Source organism: Dryobates pubescens, chromosome Z, assembly GCF_014839835.1.
Source record: "Dryobates pubescens isolate bDryPub1 chromosome Z, bDryPub1.pri, whole genome shotgun sequence".
NCBI classification, from domain to species: Eukaryota; Metazoa; Chordata; class Aves; order Piciformes; family Picidae; genus Dryobates; species Dryobates pubescens.
In genome coordinates this window covers 136,193,293-136,216,404 of record NC_071657.1, presented here as the reverse complement: position 1 = coordinate 136,216,404, position 23,112 = coordinate 136,193,293, and the positions used below count along the sequence as shown (strand labels likewise).

The 23,112-nt window shown below is 47.7% G+C and overlaps 1 protein-coding gene across 1 annotated transcript in view; it reads left to right on the top strand.

Annotated features, from left to right (window-relative positions):
- Positions 1–23,112, top strand: part of GRIP1 (glutamate receptor interacting protein 1) — a 310,348-nt gene that overhangs the window by 252,380 nt on the left and 34,856 nt on the right. The window contains exons 10-13 of the mRNA XM_009904966.2: positions 2,987–3,142; positions 12,076–12,262; positions 13,047–13,192; positions 17,640–17,720. Of these exons, the coding sequence (XP_009903268.2) occupies positions 2,987–3,142; positions 12,076–12,262; positions 13,047–13,192; positions 17,640–17,720 (570 nt within the window). The remainder of the gene's footprint in view (positions 1–2,986; positions 3,143–12,075; positions 12,263–13,046; positions 13,193–17,639; positions 17,721–23,112) is intronic.

The window sequence follows — 23,112 nt, the reverse complement described above, 5'->3', positions numbered from 1 at the left end:
AAGGTTTAGGCTGGATGTTAGGAGGAAATTCTTCCCAGCAAGAGAGATTGGCCATTGGAATGTGCTGCCCAGGGAGGTGGTGGAGTCACCATCACTGGAGGTGTTTAGGAAGAGACTGGATGAGGCACTTGGTGCCATGGTTTGGTTGATTAGATGGTGTTGGGTGATAAGTTGGACTTGATGATCTCAGAGGTCTTTTCCAACCTGGTTAATTCTATTCTATCTGTCTGCAGCCATTCTTGATGTAGCAGGCAGCAGAGGGGCACAGATAATACAGCTCATGGACCAAATTTATGTTTCATGGTACGAGTGAACTCCTCAGTGTTTTTAAGACAAAAACCCAGTGAATAGTTTCCAATTTGAAGTGTTCCTCTCTGGTCCAGCAAGCACATGGCTATGCTTAATCTAATGTGGAGCAGACTGTACTTAATGAAGGGTGACTTCAGTCATTTTCCTTTAGCATTTGACACATCAACTGAAATGCTTCCCATTCTCTTCATAAACACTGGCATTCACTCGTGGCATATTCCAGGCTCCCCAGATGCAGAATCAGCAATCAAATGTGGTCTCAACTTTCATCCAGGAAAGGATCATTTTAAAGGTTTGATGATCAAGGTTTTAAATAAGCAGCCAGGTGGGGGTTGGTCTCTTCTCCCAGGCAAGCAGCACCAGAACAAGAGGACACAGTCTCAAGCTGTGCCAGGGGAGGTTTAGGCTGGAGGTGAGGAAGAAGTTCTTCCCAGCAAGAGAGATTGGCCATTGGGATGTGCTGCCCAGGGAGGTGGTGGAGTCACCATCACTGGAGGTGTTTAGGAGGAGACTGGATGAGGCACTTGGTGCCATGGTTTAGTTGATGAGATGGTGTTGGGTGATAGGTTGGACTCGATGATCTCAAAGGTCTTTTCCAACCTGGTTAATTCTATTCTATTAATCAAGAAAAGCTCTTCTTTATTAACCAGGCTTCAGGATAAGGGTTTTTCTCCTGGCCCTAGGAAGTTGTTAACTGCCCAGAGTAGCATAGTGCTACATAGTGCCAGCAATAGAAGGTTTTAAATAAATATCACAGTATCACAGTAACTAAGGTTGGAAGAGACCCCAAGGATCATCAAGTCCAACCTGTTCCAACAGACCTCACAACTAGACCATGGCACCAAGTGCCACGTCCAATCTCCCCTTGAACACCTAATAAATGGATAAATAGATAGATAAATTGCATATTCAGATAATCAATAAGAGCTCTTCTTTTATTAACCAGGCTTCAGAGCAAGACTTTTTCTGCTGGCCCAGGGAAGTTGTTAACTGCCCAGAACAGCATAGTGTCAGCAGCAGAAGGTTTTAAATAGATAAATAAATAAATTGCATATTCAGATAATCAATAAGAGCTCTTCTTTATTAGCCAGGCTTCAGGATGAGGGTTTTTCTGCTGGCCCAGGGAAGTTGTTAGTGCCCAGAATAGCCTAGTGCCAGCAGTAGATGGTGGCAAGATTAAAGTGTCGATGCAGGAAATTGAAATGAGTGGCAAGTAGGCATCTCCATTTTAGACAGTGCTGTGCAGAGCAACTGGTTGGTCATTTGAATGTGGATGAATGCAAGCAGAGACTTTTAACCTTCAATTAATGGTCAAATGTAATATCTTAGTGTTCCATCCCTGGAGGTGTTTAAGGCCAGGCTGGATGTGGCTTTGGGCAACCTGCTGTAGTGTGAGGTGTCCCTGCCCATGGCAGGGGGGTTGGAACTGGCTGAGCCTTGAGGTCCCTTCCAGCTCTGACAATTCTGTGATTCTATGATTCTGTGATTCTAAGGAAATTTGCAGTCTTAGCAGCTAAAGCCAGGGTGAAATTAGGAATTGACTTAGCACTAATCTTTTTGAAAGAGAACCATGAAGGAAGTAAAACTAAACAAAGCAAAACAACCACCCAGAAGCATTTACTCTGAGAAAAAGCGTTCTTTCTGTCCCACAAGCTAGCCCCCCCTGGTAAGAGCACAAGAGCAGGCTATGTGTTGTTCCATTCTGGGTTTATTTTCAATTCATTTTTATTTCTGGGCTGCTCTGGGGTTTGCTTCCTTGTGCAATTCAGTTACTTTTCCTTCTTCTTTGGTGCTTTTGTTTTCTGATGTTTCCGTCATCGCCCCCCGCGCGGGCAGCGAAGGTTCCAAGAAGCAGCGGGCAGCTTCCCTGGGATCCGTGTGCCAGCAGCCCCAGCAGCCTCCTCACCTCCCATCATTATAGCACCTACCACCCTGACCATTGCAGGGTGCCAGCCTTGACATGCCAGAAAGCACCTCCTCAAAAAAGCCTTCGTAATGTTCCATGCTTTTTCCTGTGCACCTGTTCTCTCCTCCTCTTCTTCTTCCTCCTCCTCCTCCTCCTCATTCCCCTCATCTTTCACTTACACTTTTCCCATTCCAGGCACTAACACCTTCTCAGTTCCATGGATGCTAGGCTTTTTCATAGCCATGCCAAAGTGATTCCTGACATCTGACACCTTTGCCTTCCTGTAACAATGGCAGCCTCAGTAGAGAGGAAAAGGCTTGAACATTCTGAGTGAATCAGCCCTTCTGCTGTACAGGAGATCATTCCGTTTGGGTAGTGTATATAAAGCAGCACCTTTGCATTCAAAAGTATTGCTCCTGTCAGAAATTCCTTACCACAAAAAGGCATTTCTGAAGTCAGTGTATCCACAGATACTGATCTGCACTGGTTCATGGATATATGAAGGGGAATTGAACGTGTTTTGCTTAATATAAGTTGTGTGCTATGAATGTCCTACGGTGTCTCTGTTAACTCCCAGCAGGTATTGTCATGAAATGCTGGCTCTGCTTTTGCCCAGGGTCACTTCTGTGGTTTAATGTCGCTGCTCCTGGAAATGCACAAACCATTCCTGTGCCTCATGCACGCTGTTTGATTCCTTGACGAGTTACGGGCATGTGCCGCACTCTTCTGTGAAGGCTGAGTGCTGTATGCCAAGTGTCTGATTTCTTACAGCAGCTTTGGTGTCTTCATCCTTCTCTCCTACCTCCATGAGTGCATACAGCCTGAGTTCCCTGAACATGGGGACCTTACCTCGCAGCCTCTACTCCACCAGCCCGCGTGGGACAATGATGAGGCGGAGGATGAAAAAGAAGGACTTCAAAAGCTCCTGTAGGTGGTAACAGCGTTTGCTCAAAATGTGCAGTGAATGGGTGGAGGAGGGGGAAGATACAGGAAAAGAAAAAAAGGTACAAAGTACCTTAATTTATATCTACTAGGTAGGAGAGAGAATAATTGGAGTTTCTGTTGGATGTAGGGAAACATCGGTGTAAAACTGTTTGCTCAACAAGATGAGTAGAGGCCGTGCAGCGTAACTGCCTCGTCTGAAATACACAAAGCAATGTTTTCTTCAGCTAGTTCTGGAAGACTTTGTTACACCACTGCTGGAGTGCTTTTCAGATTTCCTTTTCAACTCTTCCCTGTTCCATCAGGGAATAGAATTCATAGCTGACTAGCAAACAGCAGATTGCTGGCAAGCTCAGCCAGCTATGCACGCATTACAGAAGCAGAATGTCTTGCCACAGCACCTCCTAGGTCATCCTAATATTTATACCTACACCATAATCTGCAGTGAAACCTTGTTTCTGACCACTCCCTGGCATTCAAAGCACGGATTTCCCATGAGTCAGTAATTCCCCAGCCCAGGGTGGACGTATTTCAGGCTATTCCACTTTGGCTATCGCTGAGTATTCACTGGGCCAGAGAGAGTGTGGCTGTATCAGTGTGGTGTTTCCCAGGCTCCATCTAAGAGCCTCCTCTCCTTTCAGCTATCTTTGTGTGATCCTCAGCAGCTCAGTTCCTGCAGAGCAGGGAAGTGAGAACTGCTCTGTAAATCATCTGCTCCATCTAGTAATGCTCACAGGTCCACCCTGGGAAAAAAAAAAGCCACTCAGTTGCTGTGCTATAGTAAAAAATTACCCATGGTCACAACAAAAATCAGAGCAAACCAGCAGCCTCCCACTAAAGCCAAGTCACTGTGGAGCTGTGTGGAAGTGTTTGAGAAGCTGAATGAGGTTTTGCTTTCTTGCAGTGTCGTGGGGTTGTTGTTGTTGCTTGCTTGTTCTTATTTCTTTCCCAAAGCATATATATTGTCACCTGTTGCCTGTAAGTACATTTCGATTTGTGATCTGATAACCATTTTCCACAGCTCATCAACCTGATCTAGTGTGAGGCGTCCCAGCACATGGCAGGGGGGTTGGAACTGGCTGATCCTTGAGGTCCCTTCCAACCCCTAACAATTCTATGATTCTGTGTTAGGTTCTAAAGCATTCTGCTGGGTCGTGGAGAGGTACTGAGTCCATTTGTGCTGTGGCATCTGTAGAGGTCCAACTCCTACGTGTCCTAAGGTGTCCATAGGAAACAGCAGTAACATTACAGTAATAGCAATCAGTTTGAATAGTAAAACAATGGTAAAATAATGCTGGATGCAAAAAGTAGTTCTTGATGGTGCTGTGTTATAGCTGTCCCATCCAACACAGAACTGTTAATCCTGCAAGCTAAGCCTATTATGGATCTGGGAGCTGTTACTTGTGTCATTATATTTTTCCTTCAAGGAAGCCTTGCCCTGAAATTTGCTATCCTGTGAAGGCTCAAATCAAGGCCACATGATTTAAGTGGGACAGTTACATAAGCACCTCAGCCCACCTGAAAGATTCCTCGAGTCAGAAGGCCCTGAGGATGACAAGCTGCTACGATTGAACAAATCTCTAGCTAGGAGGAATTAGGATGAGGCTTTCTTGTGGGGTGGTTTATTGTGCATTTGCATTGTGAGGTCTGGATATAGAATACTACAAAATACATGGGACTGGCCCCATGCTGAGTGAATCTCCAAGCAGTGACTGCATCAGCAACCCTGAATCAGAGCTGGCCTTGAGTACTGTGTCCAGTTCTGGGCTTCTCCATTTAAGAAAGATGTTGAGTTGCTCGAATGTGTCCAGAGAAGGGCAACAAGGCTGGGGAGAGGTTTGGAGCGTAGCTTTGTGAGGAGAACCTGAGGGAACTGGGGGTGTTTAGCCTAGAGAAAAGGCTCAGGGGAGACCTCATTGCTCTTTACAACTCCCTGAAAGGAGGTTGTAGCCAGGAGGGGGTTGGTCTCGTCTCCCAGGCAACCAGCACCAGAACAAGAGAACACAGTCTCAAGCTGCGCCAGGGGTGGTTTAGTCTGGATGTGAGGAAGAAATTCTTGACAGGAGGTTCAGGCTGGATGTTAGAAAAAAGTTCTATACAGAAAGAGTGATTGCCCATTGGAATGGGCTGCCTGGGGAGGTGGTGGAGTCGCCATCACTGGAGGTTTTTAGGAGAAGACTTGACAGGGTACTTGGTGCTGTGGGTTAGTTGCTTGGGTGGTGTTGGATTGGTTGATGGGTTGGACGCGATGATCTTGAAGGTCTCTTCCAACCTGGTTTATTCTATGTATTCTATGTTTGTATAAAAGAGAGATTGGCCATTGGAATGTGCTGCCCAGGGAGGTGGTGGAGTCACCATCCCTGGAGGTGTTTAAGAAGAGACTGGATGAGGTACTTGGTGCCATGGTTTAGTTGATCAGATGGTGTTGGGTGACAAGTTGGCCTTGATGATCTCAAAGTTCTTTTCCAACCTGGTTCATTCTGTATTCTTTGGTGGAATTGGCTGGCCAGCCAGGCTTGCTTGCCCTTTCTGTCAGCATGCAGAGCTCTTTACACCTCTTGCTAGACTTACACCCATGCAAGTCACTTCAGTAACAGCCAAATTAGGAGACATACCCTGGACTGAATGTACTCCAAGTGACTATGACAGCGAATGTCTCATCCTGTACCCTTCCACCATCCATTGAGAGGTCATTGCCCCTCTCCCTTTGGGGGAGACTGATGAGAGCCAGGTAGCATCCCCTGCTGTTCTTTCCACAGAAAAGGAGTAGCACACTTTGTCATTTCAATGGGATTTTTTCCCCCCCTCCTGTTAATCCAGTTGGATCATTGCAGGGTTTTCTTAATGTCACTTTTAATGACTATTTTAGGATGTCATTTGGGAAGAAAAGGATGTATTGGGGAAGGATGGTATAAAGATTTCATTGCAAATTATATTTAGGAAACCCTGCATGACTTGAACATGATCCTGCCAAAATTCATGTTGATGAAGTGTGATGGCACAGGGGGTTACAAGGCTTTTATGGTCAGGATTTTACAGTGATTGCATGAGTTACACACATCTTTCCCAACATGTGGCTGTAAGCAGGCATGCCCTGCTTTATTTATGCCACTTGTTCTCTGTTTTTATTCTTCCTCTGCTTTTGTTTGTTTGTTTTAAACTATCATATTAATTGTGGAAGCACTTCCTTTATTATTCAATCAAGGTTTAGATCTTCAAAGTGTTTTGCACTTCATTCATATTAGTACTGGAAAGCGAGGCACAATTCTGTACCAATTTATGTGATGGTTCCTGGGACTTGCATATCTGGTAGAGACCAGAGAGGGTCTTAGCAGTGCATGGCTGCTGCTTTTCCACCACATCCAAGTCACAGAATCACACAGAATCACACAATCATCAAGGTTGGAAGAGACCTCAAAGATCATCAAGTCCAACCTGTCACCACAGACCTCATGACTAAACCATGGCACCAAGTGCCACGTCCAATCCCCTCTTGAACACCTCCAGGGATGGGGACTCCACCACCTCCCTGGGCAGCACATTCCAATGGCCAATCTCTCTTTCTATGAAGAATTTCTTCCTCACATCCAGCCTAAACTTCCCCTGGTGCAGCTTGGGACTGTGTCCTCTTGTTCTGGTGCTGGTTGCCTGGGAGAAGAGACCAACCCCCACCTGGCTATAACCTCCCTTCAGGGAGTTGTAGAGAGCAATGAGGTCTCCTCTGAGCCTCCTCTTCTGCAGGCTAAGCAACCCCAGCTCCCTCAGCCTCTCCTCACAGGGCTGTGCTCAAGGCCTCTCCCCAGCCTTGTTGCCCTTCTCTGGACACGTTCAAGTGTCTCAATGTCCTTCTTGAATTGAGGGGCCCAGAACTGGACACAGTACTCAAGGTGTGGCCTAACCAGTGCAGAGTACAGGGGCACAATGACTTCCCTGCTCCTGTTCGTCACACTAATGCAGGCCAGGATGCCATTGGCCTTCTTGGCCACCTGGGCACACTGCTGGCTCATGGTCAGGTGGCTGTCAATCAGAATCCCCAGGTCCCTCTCTGTTTGGCAGCTCTCCAGCCACTCTGACCCCAGCCTGTAGCTCTGCATGGGGTTGCTGTGGCCAAAGTGCAGCCCCTGGCATTTGAACTTGTTGAATGCCATCCTGTTGGACTCTGCCCATCTGTCCAGTCGGTCAAGGTCCCTCTGCAGAGCCTTTCTACCCTCTAACTGACTAACATCTGTTCCCAACTTGGTGTCATCTGCAAACTTGCTGATGACTGACTCAACCCCCTCATCCAGATCATCAATGAAGATATTGAACAGCATGGGGCCCAGTACTGATCCCTGGGGCACACCACTGGTGCCTGGCTGCCAGCTGGCTGTGGCACCATTCACCACCACTCTCTGGGCTCGGCCCTCCAGCCAGTTCCTAACCCAGCACTGAATGCTGCTGTCCAAGCCACGAGCTGACAGCTTGGCCAGCAAGTGAGGAGTAGTGAACATTTTGCAGTTTCTCAAGGGCCAAAGCTGGAGAGTGCAAGCATACTAAACCCCATACATAGATTTGAATAACTTTTTGCTTTGCTTCTCAGCTGGCTGCAGGAATAAAAGTAACAAGCACATAATCTATAAATTCAAGTATATTAACTGCAGTCCCCAAGGCCAAAACTAGGCAAGTATGCTGAAATGGGCCCCTCACAGTGGCAACTAGGGGTCACTGAAGCTGTGTGTGCATCCAGGCCCCCTTTTGAAATCAATAAGGTTGCTTTCTGGACTGTAACATTTCAAATCCATCAAGCAACCAAAAATAAAAGGAAGAAAGAACGAAGGAAAAAAAAGGCAGCAGTTTCTGCTGCAACACCAGAGGAGGGCCATGAAAATGATCAGGGGGTTGGAGCACCACTGCAACAAAGACAGGCTGAGGGAGCTGGAGTTGTTCAGGCTGGAGAAGAGGAGGCTCTGGGGAGACCTAATAGCAGCCTGCCAGTACCTGAAGGGGGCTACAAGAAGGAAGGAGAGAGACTGTTTGCAAAGGCCTGCAAGGACAGGACCAGGGGCAATGGCTTCAGACTAGAGCAGAGCAGATTGAGATTGGATGCTAGGAACAGGTTCTTTACTATGAGGGTGGTGGAACACTGGAACAGGTTGCCCAGGGAAGTGGTTGGGGCTCCATCCCTAGAGATGTCCAAGGTGAGGCTCAACAGGGCTTTGGGCATCCTGATCTAGTTGAGGATGTCCCTGCTGACTGCAGAGGGGGTTGGACTGGATGCCCTTGGGAGGTCCCTTCCAACCCAGACCATTCTATGATTCTAACTCAACTCAGCTATTATCGTGCCACAGACCCAAACATGCTCTCAGTCATGGGTTTGGGTACCTGTAGCATTTTACAGAGGCTTAGCAGAGAGCTATTGTTATATGATTTGGAAAGAGTATTTTCATCTCTGCTTTCTTTTATTGCTGTTTTTGTTCCATTTACTTTGGGAGTGGGTTAGGGTTGGGAGTGGGTTTGGGAGTGGGTTCCTGGTTGTCGCTTTTAAGTGTCCACAACATCAAACTATTTATCAGGGTGACTTTGCAATCCCACAAATAGTAACTTGATTTCCTGATGTGAATTAAAACTTGAGCTGTCCTAAAAGCTGGACTAAATGTTGTGAGACCTTTAGGTCCTCAACAGGGCACTGGGAAAAGAATAAGAAAGTTAGAGAATCATCTAGATGTCTGCTGCACAAGGGTAATGGACACAGAAGTGATGGGCCACAAAGACACAGCTAACAAGCAATTATTGTATGACCTTAAAGAAAGGGAAAATGGAACTTTTATGGGCTTGGATGCCCTAAATTTAGACATTTCTAGAAGGGCATTAAGGGATCTGCTATTACATTCACTCTGAATTTATTTGGTTTAGTGATATTTTGGCCTTTGCAGTGCTGAGGGCTGGAGAAAGCTGTTTCTCAGGTGCAGTAAATACTGAAGTTGGTGGCCATTTCTAAGAACAGGTTATTAGTATTTACATTTGGGCACTCAGTGCAGGTAAAAGAAACAGTAAGAAGGTTCTCCTCCTCTGCCCTAGTGAGGCCCCACCTGGGATATTGCATCCAGTTCTGGGCTCCTCAGTTCAAGAGGGACAGGGATCTGCTGGAGGGAGTCCAAAGGAGGGCTACAAGGATGCTGAAGGGACTGCAGCACTGCCTGGTGAGGAGAGGCTGAGAGCCCTGGAGCTTTATAGTCTGGAGAAGACTGAGAAGGGATCTGATCAATGTCTATAAATAATCTGAGGGCTGGGTGTCAGGAAGGAAGGGACAGGCTCTGCTCAGTTGCACCCTGGGATAGCACAAGGCACAATGGATGGAAACTCCAGCACAGGAAGTTCCACCTCAACGTGAGGAAGAACTTCTTGACTGTAAGGGTGACAGAGCACTGGAGCAGGCTGCCCAGAGAGGTTATGGAGTCTCCTTCTCTGGAGCCTTTCAAGGCCCATCTGGATGCATTGCTGTGTGACCTGTGCTGGATTCTGTGATCCTGCTTTGGCAGTGGGGTTGGACTGGAAGATCTCCAGGGGTCCCTTCCAACTCCTAACATCCTGCAATACCCAATACTTACACAAGAAAATGAAAGCAGGCTAAGAGTGAGAACAGACAGCCATTTAGACAAGAGAGTTTCAGAGCAGAAAGGAGCTTTGCTGGGAGAAAACAGAAACCCAAAAGGCTTTGGGCAAGCAAAAGCTTTGTGACAGAACTGTCACTGCCAACTGTGCCACATTGATTAGCTTTTATACTGCTTCAGAGCAACTGCCTAGTGCTTGCAGCCCCAATGCACAGGAAGCATTCATACAACCTCTGACATGCTTGTGCAGCTGTGCTGATGTTGTCTATAATGTAAAAACTATTTCATTGCCCCACATCCCAGAAAGAAAAATGCCACAGTTAACAATCTCTCCCATAAACCACGAACTAAAGCAGCCCTCAGATAAACCAGGGACTTTTATCTGAGGCAGGAATGGGCCTTGAAGGAAATTAGAGGTAGAGAGGTAATGGCATACATTTATAACAGAAAAACATTCACCATGCTCAGCATTTGAGCCTTGTGGTTCCTTTGCTGGGCTGAACAGGAATGAAAAACTCTGGCTTTCTTTATAGGACATAATGACAAGCAGTACTTTGTCACTGGGGCAATTCACATAATGGCACAAAGAGACATTTAAGCAGAGATCAGAGTACTAAAGGTACAGTCTTTACCTTCCATAGGTAATTACATTGAAGCTCAATGTGCTTCTTATCTTGATTTGTTCTGTAATGCAGCCTGTTCAGGACAAAAGTGAAAATAGAGGGAGGAAATCAGGAGCAGAGAAACAGTTGCCTGTGTTTCACACAGAAGGGTCCCCCCACAATTCCTTTCAGAGACCCCAGAATCCTTTTCCTTTCCTCATGACCTCTGGAAGCACACTGGTTGCTGAAACAACAACAACCACCCCATGCAGTGCTACAGGCTGGGGTCGGAGTGGCTGAGAGCAGCCAGGCAGAGAGGGACCTGGGGGTACTGGTTGATAGTAGGCTGAACAGGAGCCAGCAGTGTGCCCAGGTGGCCAAGAAGGCCAATGGCATCCTGGCCTGCATCAGGAACAGTGTGGCCAGCAGGAGCAGGGAAGTCATTCTGCCCTGGACTCAGCACTGGTTAGGCCACACCTTGAGTACTGTGTCCAGTTCTGGGCCCCTCAGTTCAGGAAAGATTTTGAGCTGCTGGAAGGTGTCCAGAGAAGGGCAACAAAGCTGGGGAGGGGTCTGGAGCACAGCCCTGGGAGGAGAGGCTGAGGGAGCTGGGGTTGCTTAGCCTGGAGAAGAGGAGGCTCAGGGGAGACCTTCTTGCTGTCTACAACTCCCTGAAGGGAGGTTGTAAATAGGCAGGGGCTGGTCTCTTCTCCCAGGCAACCTGCTCCAGAACAAGAGGACACAGTCTCAAGCTGTGCCAGGGGAGGTTTAGGATGGATGTTAGGAAGAAGTTCTTCCCAGCAAGAGAGATTGGCCGTTGGAATGTGCTGCCCAGGGAGGTGGTGGAGTCCCCATCCCTGCAGGTGTTTAGGAAGAGACTGGATGAGGCACTGAGTGCCATGGTTTAGTTGATGAGATGGTGTTGGGTGACAAGTTGGACTTGATGATCTCAGAGGTCTCTTCCAACCTGGTTGATTCTATCCTATTCTAAGAGAGGAGTTTCATCAGCTTAAACTACTCAATTGGCCTGACCAACTGCTGACATGTAACAGACATGCACAAGAGGAAGGCATCCTTATTTCCTGCAAGAGAGCCTGGGCCATGTGCTTTGATGCTAACAATGATGCATTGCTGTGAGATGTTCAAAAGAGCTGGTGGGAATCATCCTGAGTAACAGCTGGCCTGCACTTCCAACTCCCTTAGCTCCTCTGAAAGTTCTGCTCAGCCATGCCTCAAACCTAATGCAAACACAATGAAGGATGTTCTGAGGTTCCTGGGGGGTGGGGGGGAGTCAAACACATTTGTTTCACTCAGCACAAGAACTATCTTTTTGCATTCTAACCTACCAGCAGATGTTCTCTTCTGTGCCATAACTGTCTATGTATCATTAATAAACTTTAGCCTAAACTGACTTGTGGTGAGAGCCTGGCACAGGTTGCCCAGGGAGGCGGTGGGAGCCTCATCCCTGGAGGTTTTGAAGGCCAGGCTGGATGTGGCTTTGAGCAACCTGACCTAGTGTGAGGTGTCCCTGCCCGTGGCAGGGGGGTTGGAGCTGGCCGATCCTTGAGGTCCCTTCCAACCCTGACAATTCTATGATTGTCTGACTTTAATAGAGCTGTTTCACTGACTGGGGTTGGGTTGTTGCACAGATCAATGTTCTCAAAGAGCAATGCAATTTCTGCTGTGTGTGTGAATGTCTCCCCTCCCGCTCTGCTCTGTTTTGTAGTGTCGTTAGCCTCTAGCACAGTTGGTTTGGCTGGGCAGGTCGTCCACACCGAAACCACAGAGGTGGTGCTGACAGCTGACCCCATAGTGGGGTTTGGGATACAGCTCCAGGGTAGCGTGTTTGCTACTGAGACCTTGTCTTCTCCACCTCTCATTTCCTATATTGAGGCCGACAGCCCGGCGGAAAGGTGAGGTTCTTAAAGCTGACTGCTCAGTACGTTTTGATGAGCGTTCCCTGGGGTGTTTGGGGCTTGTTGCTTTTGATTGATGATGAATTGCAGGGCCTTGCTGGGTGGAAGTGTGGCAAGTAATAAACTGTCTGTTCTGACAATGATATTTCATATGCTTGATCAGCTGTAAGAAGAGTGACAAGCAGCAGTGGGTTTTTATCATCCGGAGTCCTCCAGCAGGAGACCGAAAGCTATGCTCGTGCAAAAGGAGAAAATAAAGATCAGAAACATCACTGAAGTCAAAGCAGCAATAATTCAGTGTGCCTTGGGTGGGAGGCCCTGTCCAAGTCTGTTCAGTTTTGCTGCAGAACCAAATCTGTAGGGAATGATACGAGCTGCAACATACTGGTGGCTTCACTGCAGCATTTCAGCTGCATTTTCATTGTATGTTTGTCTTTAATTGTGGCATGAGAACAATAATAGTTGTACAGACAAGTACTGGCTGCCACTCAAGGGCTCCAGCATCTGTAGCCCAGAGGCTCAGAGGCAGAGGTGATATCCATGGGTGGAGGCATGGAGACTGTGCCCCTCTTTCTGAGTCCTACCACTCGGCGAGCACAACGCATGCTGGGAGCGCTTTGACAGTGTCTTGGTGCAAAGAGGCAGCAGCAGCTTCTCCCCCACTCTGTGCCTGGGTAGACTGCTGAGCCACACTTCTTCAAGGTTAAGTTGAATGTGTTTGATCTTGCTGGTTCTGGTAATGTGCACATCTGATGATTGTTTTGTGTCATTGTGTACCAAGGTGTGGGGTGCTGCAAATAGGAGACAGAATAGTGGCAATAAACGGTATCCCGACAGAAGACAGCACGTTTGATGAGGCCAATCAACTGCTCAGAGACTCCTCTATCACCAACAAGGTCACCCTGGAAATAGAATTTGATGTTGCAGGTATGAATGCACTGTTGTTCTGCCTTACAAGGAAAGTGAAGGAATAAATCCCAAGTACATGGTGAGCGTTAGGCATATGTAGGCTTTCTTCTCACATACACGCTTTTCAAACAGCCTCTTTGAAATGTGTGTCTTTTTTCCTCCAGCTTTCTCATTTCACCTAGCCCTTCAAGCCTGCTTCACAATGCATGCAGCAATGACAAGCCCTGTAGTAAGATCTGGTGACAGTCCCTCCTCTGAGTTATTTCCAGACATTTTTCTGCCCTGAGACAGAAATACTCTGCTGAGCAGAGGCAAATCCTTTGCAGGCCAGCTAATGAAATGCTGCACTGGACAAAACAGGATTGCAAAAGAGTGGATGAGCAGAAAACCCTGAAAAACTTGCAGTGTCTCAAACCAGCAATCTAATTACAATAACAGAAATTGAATTAGTAAAAGCAAGGGGGGGAAAAAAATCATTGGTGAGTCTTCAGCATTTCTAATTAGAATCTTAGAATCAATACTTTCCTCTGTAATTTGCTTAAGCATACAGAATACACCTGTAAAATCACTAATTATGTAAGTCAAAGAAGTGCACATTCCACATGGGCACTGTGTGAAGAGTGAAAAACCTTAAAGACTTCTGTGTTTCTCTGATTAGAATAGAATAGAATAGAATAGAATACAATACAATACAATACAATACAATACAATAGAATAAACCAGGTTGGAAGGGACCTTCAAGATCATCATCCAACACCATCCAATCAACTAAACCATGCAACCAAGCACCCTGTCAAGTCTCCTCCTAAACACCTCCAGGGATGGTGACTCCACCACCTCCCTGGGCAGCACGTTCCAATGGTCAATCACTCTTTCTGTGAAGAATTTCTTCCTAACATCCAGTCTGACCCTCCCCTGGCGCAGCCTGAGACTGTGTCCTCTTGTTTTGGTGCTGGTGTGGTTGAAATTTCACCCTCCCAGCATTAACTTTGCCAGACCAGCTCAGATGGAAGCAGATGGAAGCTGTATGTACAAGCAGAACTACAATCCACAATGGAATGCAATGAACAGGTACAAAATATTCAGGATTTACAATATTTACAGAGATTAACAACTGACAAACAACAGGAGAAATCCCCTGGTCAAAAGACCAAGGAAGCTGACTCTCTGCCCCCATACACACACACACCCTGGCTGGAGAGCGGCCAGGCAGAGAGGGACCTGGGGGTGCTGGTCAATGGTAGGCTGAACATGAGCCTGCAGTGTGCCCAGGCAGCTAAGAGGGCCAATGGCATCCTGGCCTGCATCAGGAACAGTGTGGCCAGCAGGAGCAGGGAGGTCATTCTGCCCCTGTACACTGCACTGGTTAGGCCGCACCTTGAGTCCTGTGTCCAGTTCTGGGCTTCTCAGTTTAGGAAGGAGGTTGACTTGCTGGAAGGTGTCCAGAGAAGAGCAACGAAGTTGGTGAGGGGTTTGGAACACAGCCCTGTGAGGAGAGGCTGAGGGAGCTGGGGTTGCTTAGCCTGGAGAGGAGGAGACTCAGGGGTGACCTTATTAATCTCTACAACTACCTGAAGGGAGGTTGTAGACAGACGAATGTTGGTCTCTTCTCCCAGGCAGCCAGTACCAGAACAAGAGGACACAGTCTCAGGCTGCGCCAGGGGAGGTTTAGGCTGGAGGTTAGGAAGAAGTTCTACACAGAGAGAGTGATTGCCCATTGGAATGTGCTGCCCAGGGAGGTGGTGGAGTCACCATCACTGGAGGTGTTCAGGAGGAGACTTGATGGGGTGCTTGGTGCCATGGGTTAGTTGATTAGGTGGTGTTGGATTGGTTGAGGGGTTGGACGCGATGATCTTGAAGGTCTCTTCCAACCTGGTTTATTCTATTCTATTCAAAAGGCAGAAAGGAGCAGAGAAGAAAGTTGCTGTTAGACTTAACCAAAACAATGCAGCCAAGCTCAAGCAGAAGCAGGTTAGTATCCCTTCAGAGCAACCAAGCAAGCAGAGAAGAGACGAGAAGAGGGAAGATTGTTTTGGTACAACCAATCTTACAGCAGATATCCCTCCAGTGGAATTGTTTAGAATTATCTGTGTTTTCTTCTTTCACACCCAATAGTGATTTAGTTACATTTTTCTACTTTTCTGCTCAAAATCTAGGGGAAATTGTAAAGGCATAGCCTGAAACTACCACAGAGGGTAGCTCCTTTGAAGTCACGACAATGTCGGATGAGCTGCGTTATGCATAGTGAAATTGGTGTTGAGGGTACTACAAAGCATGGTGTCAAAAGCAGGCTGAAAGTTCCTGGAGTGATTCTGGATGATCTTTTAGTGTGTACACATCCAGTGTAATGTTAAATAAAAACCTCAAAAGACAAGTATAATGTGTACTGGAAGTGTTTAGGAAGAGACTGGGTGGAGCACTTAGTTTAGTTGATGAGATGGTGTTGGGTGATAGGTTGGACTTGATGATCTCAGAGGTCTTTTCCACCCTGGTTAATTTCTATCCTATTCTATTCTATTCTATTCTATACCATCCCATGCCATCCCATTCCTTCCCATCCCATCCCATCCCATCCCTCCCATCCCATTCCATTCCATTCATTCCTAGACACAGGAAATGAAACATGAAAGCAGAAGGAAGTTATGTCAATACACCTGAAGTCACATGTATTTCAGACACAGGCTCACAGGATGTCAGGGGTTGGAAGGGACCCAAAGAGATCATCCAGTCCAACCCCCCCTGCCAGAGCAGCACCATACAATCTAGCTCAGATTGCACAGGAACACATCCAGATGGGCATTGAAAGTCTCCAGAAAAGGAGACTCCACAACCTCTCTGGGCAGCCTGCTCCAGGGCTCTGTGACCCTTACAGTAAAGAAGTTCCTCCTCATGTTGAGGTGGAACCTCCTGTGCATCTATTACACAGGAGCAAGTGAGCAGAGCCTGTCCCCTCCCTCCTGACCCCCAGCCCTCAGATATTTATGAAGATTTATTAAATCCCCTCTCAGTCTCCTCTTTTCCAGACTAAACAGCCCCAGGTCCCTCAGCCTCTCCTCCCCAGGCAGTGCTCCAGTCCCCTAATCATCCTCCTAGCCCTCCGCTGGAACCTCTCCAGCAGATACCTGTCCCTCTTAAACTGGGGAGCCCAATCTGGGTCTAATCTGGGTGCCAGCTCTAAGTGGTAACATCAGGCCAAGGCCCAAATTTTTGCTGACAGTGATGCCAGGCAGCTTCAGGTGCTTGGCCATTAGGGGTGTTTTGATTCCTTTTCTACCTGGTAGATGTTAAATCCCTGGTAGTTCCCTTAGCAGTCAGTTAATAATGTGTTAGAGCTGCAGCAACAAAGGCTTGAAATCCTTAAGACTTGATCTCCTGTCCTTTCAGTAAAAATTTGCCAGCACTGAGGTTTTCAGCTGGAGCTTGGATATGAGCTAAAAACCTGCAGCCTCAGCTGGCTGCTGGCCTGGGATATCTCCATAAGTTTTGTTGAACCTTAAAATAAAAATTAAGTTAGCATGCAAATACCAATAGAGGAATTAAATCCTGTGTCCTGCTTCCTTCACTGCAGAACCTTCTCAGTTGCACCCTGGGATAGGACAAAGGGTAATGGATGTAAACTACAGCACAGGAGGTTCCACCTCAACATGAGGAGGAACTTCTTCACTGTGAGGGTCCCAGAGCAGTGGAACAGGCTGCCCGGAGAGGTTGTGGAGTCTCCTTCTCTGGAGCCTTTCAGGACCCATCTGGATGCATTCCTGTGTGACCTCTGCTGGATTCTATGCTCCTGCTCTGGCAAGGGAGTTGGACTTGATGTTGACTTGCTGGAGCATGTCCAGAGAAGGGCAACAAAGTTGGTGAGGGGCTTGGAACACAAGCCCTATGAGGAGAGGCTGAGGGAGTTGGGGTTGCTTAGCCTGGAGAAAAGGAGACTCAGGGGTGACCTTCTTGCTCTCTACAACTACCTGAAGGGGGGTTGTAGACAGGCAGAGGTTGGTCTCTTCTCCCAGGCAACCAGTACCAGAACAAGAGGACACAGTCTCAGGCTGCACCAGGGGAGGTTTAGGCTGGAGGTTAGGAGGAAGTTTTACACAGAGAGAGAGAGATTGCCCACTGGAATGGGCTGCCTGGGGAGGTGGTGGAGTCACCATCACTGGAGGTGTTCAGGAAGAGACTTGATGGGGTGCTTGGTGCCATGGTTTAGTTGATTAGGTGGTGTTGGATGATAGGTTAGACACGATGATCTTGAAGGTCTCTTCCAACCTGGTCTATTCTATTCTATTCTATTCTATTCTGTTCTGTTCTGTTCTGCTCTGTTGTGTTCTGTTCCACCCCCTGACATCCTGTGATCCTGTATTTTATCCATGGCTTGTGATGCTGGTGTGACTTCATTAACTTGTGTGTGTAGCTCACTTGGGATCAGTGTGCCTTATAGGTTATCTAACATATTAAATACTGTTTTTTATAGAATCAGTTATCCCAAGCAGTGGAACATTTCATGTGAAACTACCAAAGAAGCATAACGTGGAACTTGGCATCACCATAAGCTGTAAGTGAAAGAGCTCTTTTTAAAGACCATATTAATATAGGATAACCTGCAGATAGTAGCTCCTGTAGTCATACAATCATGTTTGCTTTGGTATAAACTTCTTCCTCCTTCCTCCAGAAAGGGAAGGTTATCAGTGCTTTGTCTCTGACATCTGATATGGACATGCTGGATCGTGTCCAGAGAAGGGCCACGAGGATGAGCAGGGGGCTGGAGCTCCTCTCCTATGAGGACAGGCTGAAAGAGTTGGGGTTGTTCAGTCTGGAGAGGAGAAGGCTCAGAGGAGACCTAATTGTGGCCTTCCAGTATCTGAAGAGGGCTACAAGAAAGCTGGGGAGGGACTTTGTAGGGTGTCAGGGAGTGATAGGACTGGGGGGAATAGATCCAAGCTACAGGAGGGGAGATTTAGATTAGATGTTAGGAAGAAGTCCTTCCCCATGAGGCTGGTGAGACACTGGAGCAGGTTGCCCAGGGAGGTGGTGGAAGCCTCATCCCTGGAGGCTTTGAAGGCCAGGCTGGATGTGGCTCTGAGCAGCCTGATCTAGTGTGAGGTGTCCCTGCCTGTGGCAGGAGGGGTTGGAACTGGATGATCCTTGAGGTCCCTTCCAACCCTGACAGTTCTGTGATGAAATGCTATTCTGTATCATATTTCTACTCCATTTTTAGTAGTTAAAGAAGCCAAAAGTTTGTTAGTGCTAAAGCTTGACCTACTCCTCACAGAGCTGTGCTTCAGACCTCTCCCCATCCTCATTGCCTTCTCTGGACACATACAACTGTCTCAATGTCCTTCCTAAACTGAGGAGCCCAGAGCTGGACACAGGACTCAAGGTGTGGCCTGACCAGTGCTGAGCACAGGGCACAATGACTTCCCTGCTCCTGCTGGCCACACTGTTCCTGATGCAGGCCAGGATGCCATAAGGAGGATTTCTAAGGAAGATAACAAGGGTCTGTGTTAGTCTGTTTCTCAAAAGGCACTTGTTGCTGGTATTTGAAGCCAAAGTGTTTCTAGACTTATTTATTTGGGGAGCAGACAGTAAATGCTGCATCAGGACTGGGTTTGGGCCAGGTAAACTGCAGCATACCACGTTCAGCCCTTGATGAAAGGCAGAACAATCCTTATCAAAGTTAATGGGCTTATGTTTAATGTACTTAGTGAAGAGTCTGGTCTCACTGAAATTAACATTCCCTTGCAGCTGTGACTTTCTTAGCCTGGTAGAGTCTTTCTTGGGAATTATTCATGTGTCTTGGGGGAAGATTGTGCTTTGATTTATATTCTCAAAGCTTTTTACCAGCACAATGGAATAAGGTTAATCAAAAGTACAGCAGGGAGCTCAGTGCTAAGAATTACATCTGAGGAAGAAATGAGAGACAGTGAAGGCCTCTTTGGTTGTATTGCACACTTGAAGAAGTAATTGTTAGGCTCTGTAGGATGTGACATGCTGCTTGAAGCAAAATCACAGGTCTGCCTGTGTTTGTGGAAGGGAAAATATTGAGAGATGAGAAAACCTGGAGATAGGCTGTCCTATTTAAATATTGGTTCTGGCATTGGAAATGGTCTGTAGGATTATTGTGCAAATATGCTCTTCCTATTAACTGATTTGTGCTGCTGTGGAATTCAGACTTCTACTTTTTCTCTCTGTAGGAGCAAATGTTGAATGGAAAACTAATGTTCTTGGGTGTTATAGTTTGAGGCTGGGTGCCTTTAAAACCTTATAGTTACAGACCTCCAGAGGCTAGACAACTCCAGGAGGTGGACTGGAAAGTGTACTTTTTGTTCTTTAATGCCCATAATGCCTGCATCCCTATAAAACTGACTGCAGAGGCAGTTTCCTTCCCTTTTCCCACCCTCTCTGCTCCTGGGAAGGACACACAGGCTGTTTTCTCCTTGTGAGGGAGGAGATTTCCTCAATGTTCACAAGTATCTGAGGGCTGGGTGTCCAGAGAGAGGGGACAGGCTCTGCTCACTTGCACCCTGGGATAGGACAAGGGGCAATGGATGGAAACTACAGCACAGGAGATTCCACCTCGACGTAAGGAAGAACTTCTCCACTGTCAGGGTGACAGAGCACTGGAACAGGCTGCCCAGAGAGGCTGTGGAGTCTCCTTCTCTGGAGGCTTTCAAGACCCATCTGGATGTGTTTCTGTGTGACCTGTGCTGGATTCTGTGGTCCTGCTCTGGCAGGGGGGGCGTGCACTGGATGCTCTCTTTGGGTCCCTTCCACTCCCTGACATCCTGTGATCCTGTGTCAGTGCTTTGTGCTGTTCTGCCTAATTAACTCCTGAATGAGGCAGCATGATTTGAGGAATCTAAGGGGTGTATATTGATTCTGTCACATTTTTGTCAGAGCACTTTAGCACGGTAGCATGACATTTATAACTGATATTGTTAGACTCATAGAATGGTCTGGGGTGGAAGGCACCTCCAAAGCTCATCCAGTCGAACCCCCTCTGCAGCCAGCAGGGACATCCCCAGCTAGATCAGGTTGCCCAGAGCCCTGTTGAGCCTCACTTTGAACATCTCCAGGGATGTGACCCCAACCACCCCCCTGGGCAACCTGTTCCAGGGTTCCACCACCCTCATGGTAAAGATTTACTTTGAAAAACAAACACTAAATGAAATCTTGGCAGAACTGATGTGCCCAGGCTTAAAGAGGGGTGACAGAGGAGACCAGGTTTATTCACTCCTGGCCTTGATCTGTTTAAGTGCTAGAGACCTGTTTCATCCTCTGTCTTCTGAAGGTAGTGGGGTTACTGGTGAGTGAGAAGGTGCTGTCTCTCCATCTCCAGTGCTTTCTATATCTCCAGTTCAGTTTGGGATTTGGATGAGAAAGTCAGACAGCTACCTGACTAAACAGACAGGACAGGCTTTTTATTTGTCAGAAGGGAAATGTAAGCCTCACTTCAGGCTGGCAGCTGAACATGTGCCTATTTTTAAGTCCAAGAGCTCTTCTAAATCAACTGTTAGGAGGCAGGCATCCTGGAAGACAAATGTATTTCTTTTTCTTTGCTTTGTTTCCCTTGGTAATAAACAGTAACTATGCCTGTGTAGAGTACAGCCAGGTACTTGAAGGCATGTCTGAGGTGACACTCGGCACTGAAGGTGGTTAAGCCAATTCATGGTCTTTGACATGACCTGTAATGGAGGGAGAGATGGAGTCCCTCTTAGTTTCAGGTTTATCAGTGCAAGGAGGAAAAACAAATAAATTGAAAACCCCCTTAGATAGCAGAAATCTCTAGAAAGACAGAAGTGTGGCCAGCAGGGTGAGGGAGATGATTCTCCCCCTCTACGTGAATCTGGTGAGACCCTACCTGGAGTACTGTGCCCAGGTCTGGAGCCCCTGTTACAGGAAGGATCTGGAGGTGCTGGAAGGTGTCCAGAGAAGGGCCATGAGGATGAGCAGAGGGCTGGAGCTGCTCTGCTATGAGGTCTGGTTAGACTGCACCTTGAGTCCTGTGTCCAGTTCTGGGCTCCTCAATTTAAGAAGGACATTGAGATACTTGAATGTGTCCAGAGAAGGGCTGGGGAGGGGTCTGGAGCACAGCCCTGGGAGGAGAGGCTGAGGGAGCTGGGGTTGCTTAGCCTGGAGAAAGAGGAGGCTCAGGGGAGACCTTCTTGCTCTCTACAGCTCCCTGAAGGGAGGTTGTAGCCAGGTGGGGGTTGGTCTCTTCTCCCAGGCAAGCAGCACCAGAACAAGAGGGCACAGTCTCAAGCTGTGCCAGGAGAGGTTTAGGCTGGAGGTGAGGAGAAAGCTCTTCCCAGCAAGAGTAATGGGCCATTGGAATGTGCTGCCCAGGGAGGTGGTGGAGCCATGTGGATGTGGCACTTGGAGCCATGGTTTAGTTGTCAGGAGGTGTTAGGTATTAGGTAATGGGTTGTACTTGATGATCTCTGAGGTCTTTTCCAACCTGGTTGATTCTGTGATTCTATGACAGGCTGAAAGATTTGGGGTTGTTCAATTAGGAGAAGAGAAGGCTTTGAGAAGACCTAATTGTGGCCTCCCAGTATCTGAAGGGGGCTACAAGGATGCTGGGGAGGGACTATTTAAGCTATCAGGTAGTGATAGGACTGGGGGGAATGGATCCAAGCTAGAGGAGGGAAGACTTCCAACCCTGACAGTTCTATGATGCTGAGAGAACTGGGGCTGAAACAAGGAAGCAGGAAGATGCTTTGTTTTGAATTGCTTCTCAAGTCCAAGAAGAATTTTGCAAGTGAATCAAGAAATGGAGACTTCAGGCTGCTCAGAGCCACTTCAAGCCTGCATTGATTCATGAGGATATCTTTTTTTAATTAAGTGGTCAAATGCAACTTTTCTCACAGGGGCTCTTACTTCTCAGCTCTCTGGGGAGAGATGAAACAGTCTTGTGTATCAAAGGGGATGGAGGCTGCATAATGAATGAGGTGGAGGACTGCAGACAGGAACAGAAAAGGAGGTGATCTCATGGTCAAGATGGTTTAATGCACCCCTGGAGAAATGAGGGCTTTTTTTCCTTTTCCTTCCAATAGAGTTGTGCTGAGACAAGTCATTTCATGGGGTGAGGTGAAGAGGGGAGGGAGAGAGAGGGAGAGATGGTTTCCAGAGGTGACTGGCTGATTTTCTGTGCAAACCCTTGAGATCCCAGGGTCACACCTGAAGAAATTCTGAGCAGCTGCAGCTGTTGCTGAAAATGCCAATAGTTGTACTTTGGACATGGAAGCTGTTACATGCTGCAAACTGTTGTCAGAAAGAAAGGCATGGATGCCTCCAGTTGCTCACTGGAAACACTCAGGTTGGAAAAGAGCCTCAGGATCACCAAGGCCAACCCAGAACCCTACTCTGCAAGGCTCACCCCTAAACCACAGCCCCAAGCACCACAGCCAAACCACCTGCAAACACAGCCAGGCTTGGGGACTCCACCACCTCCCTGGGCAGCACATTCCAATGCCTGACCACTCTTGTCCTGAAAAAAGCTTTTCTAATGTCCAGTCTGAACCTCCCCAGTGGCAGCTTGAGGCCATTCCCTCTTGTTCTGTCACTAATGACCTGGGAGCAGAGACCAGCACCAACCTCTCCACAACCTCCTTGCAGGGAGCTGTAGAGAGCCAGGAGGTCTCCCCTCAGCCTCCTCTGTTTCACACTAACCATCCCCAGCTCCTTCAGTTGCTCTTCATCAGATTTATTCCCCAGCCCCTTCCCAGCTTCCTTGCCCTCCTCTGCCCTGGCTCCAGCACCTCCACAGCTCTCTTGGATTGAGGTGCCCAAAACTGGACACAGTACTCGAGGTGTGGCCTCCCCAGAGCTGAGTGCCAGGGGACAATCTCCTCCCTGCTCCTGCTGGACACAGCATTGCTGATCCCAGCCAGGATGCCTTTGGCTATCTTGGCCCCCTGGGCACACTGCTGGCTCCTATTCAGCTG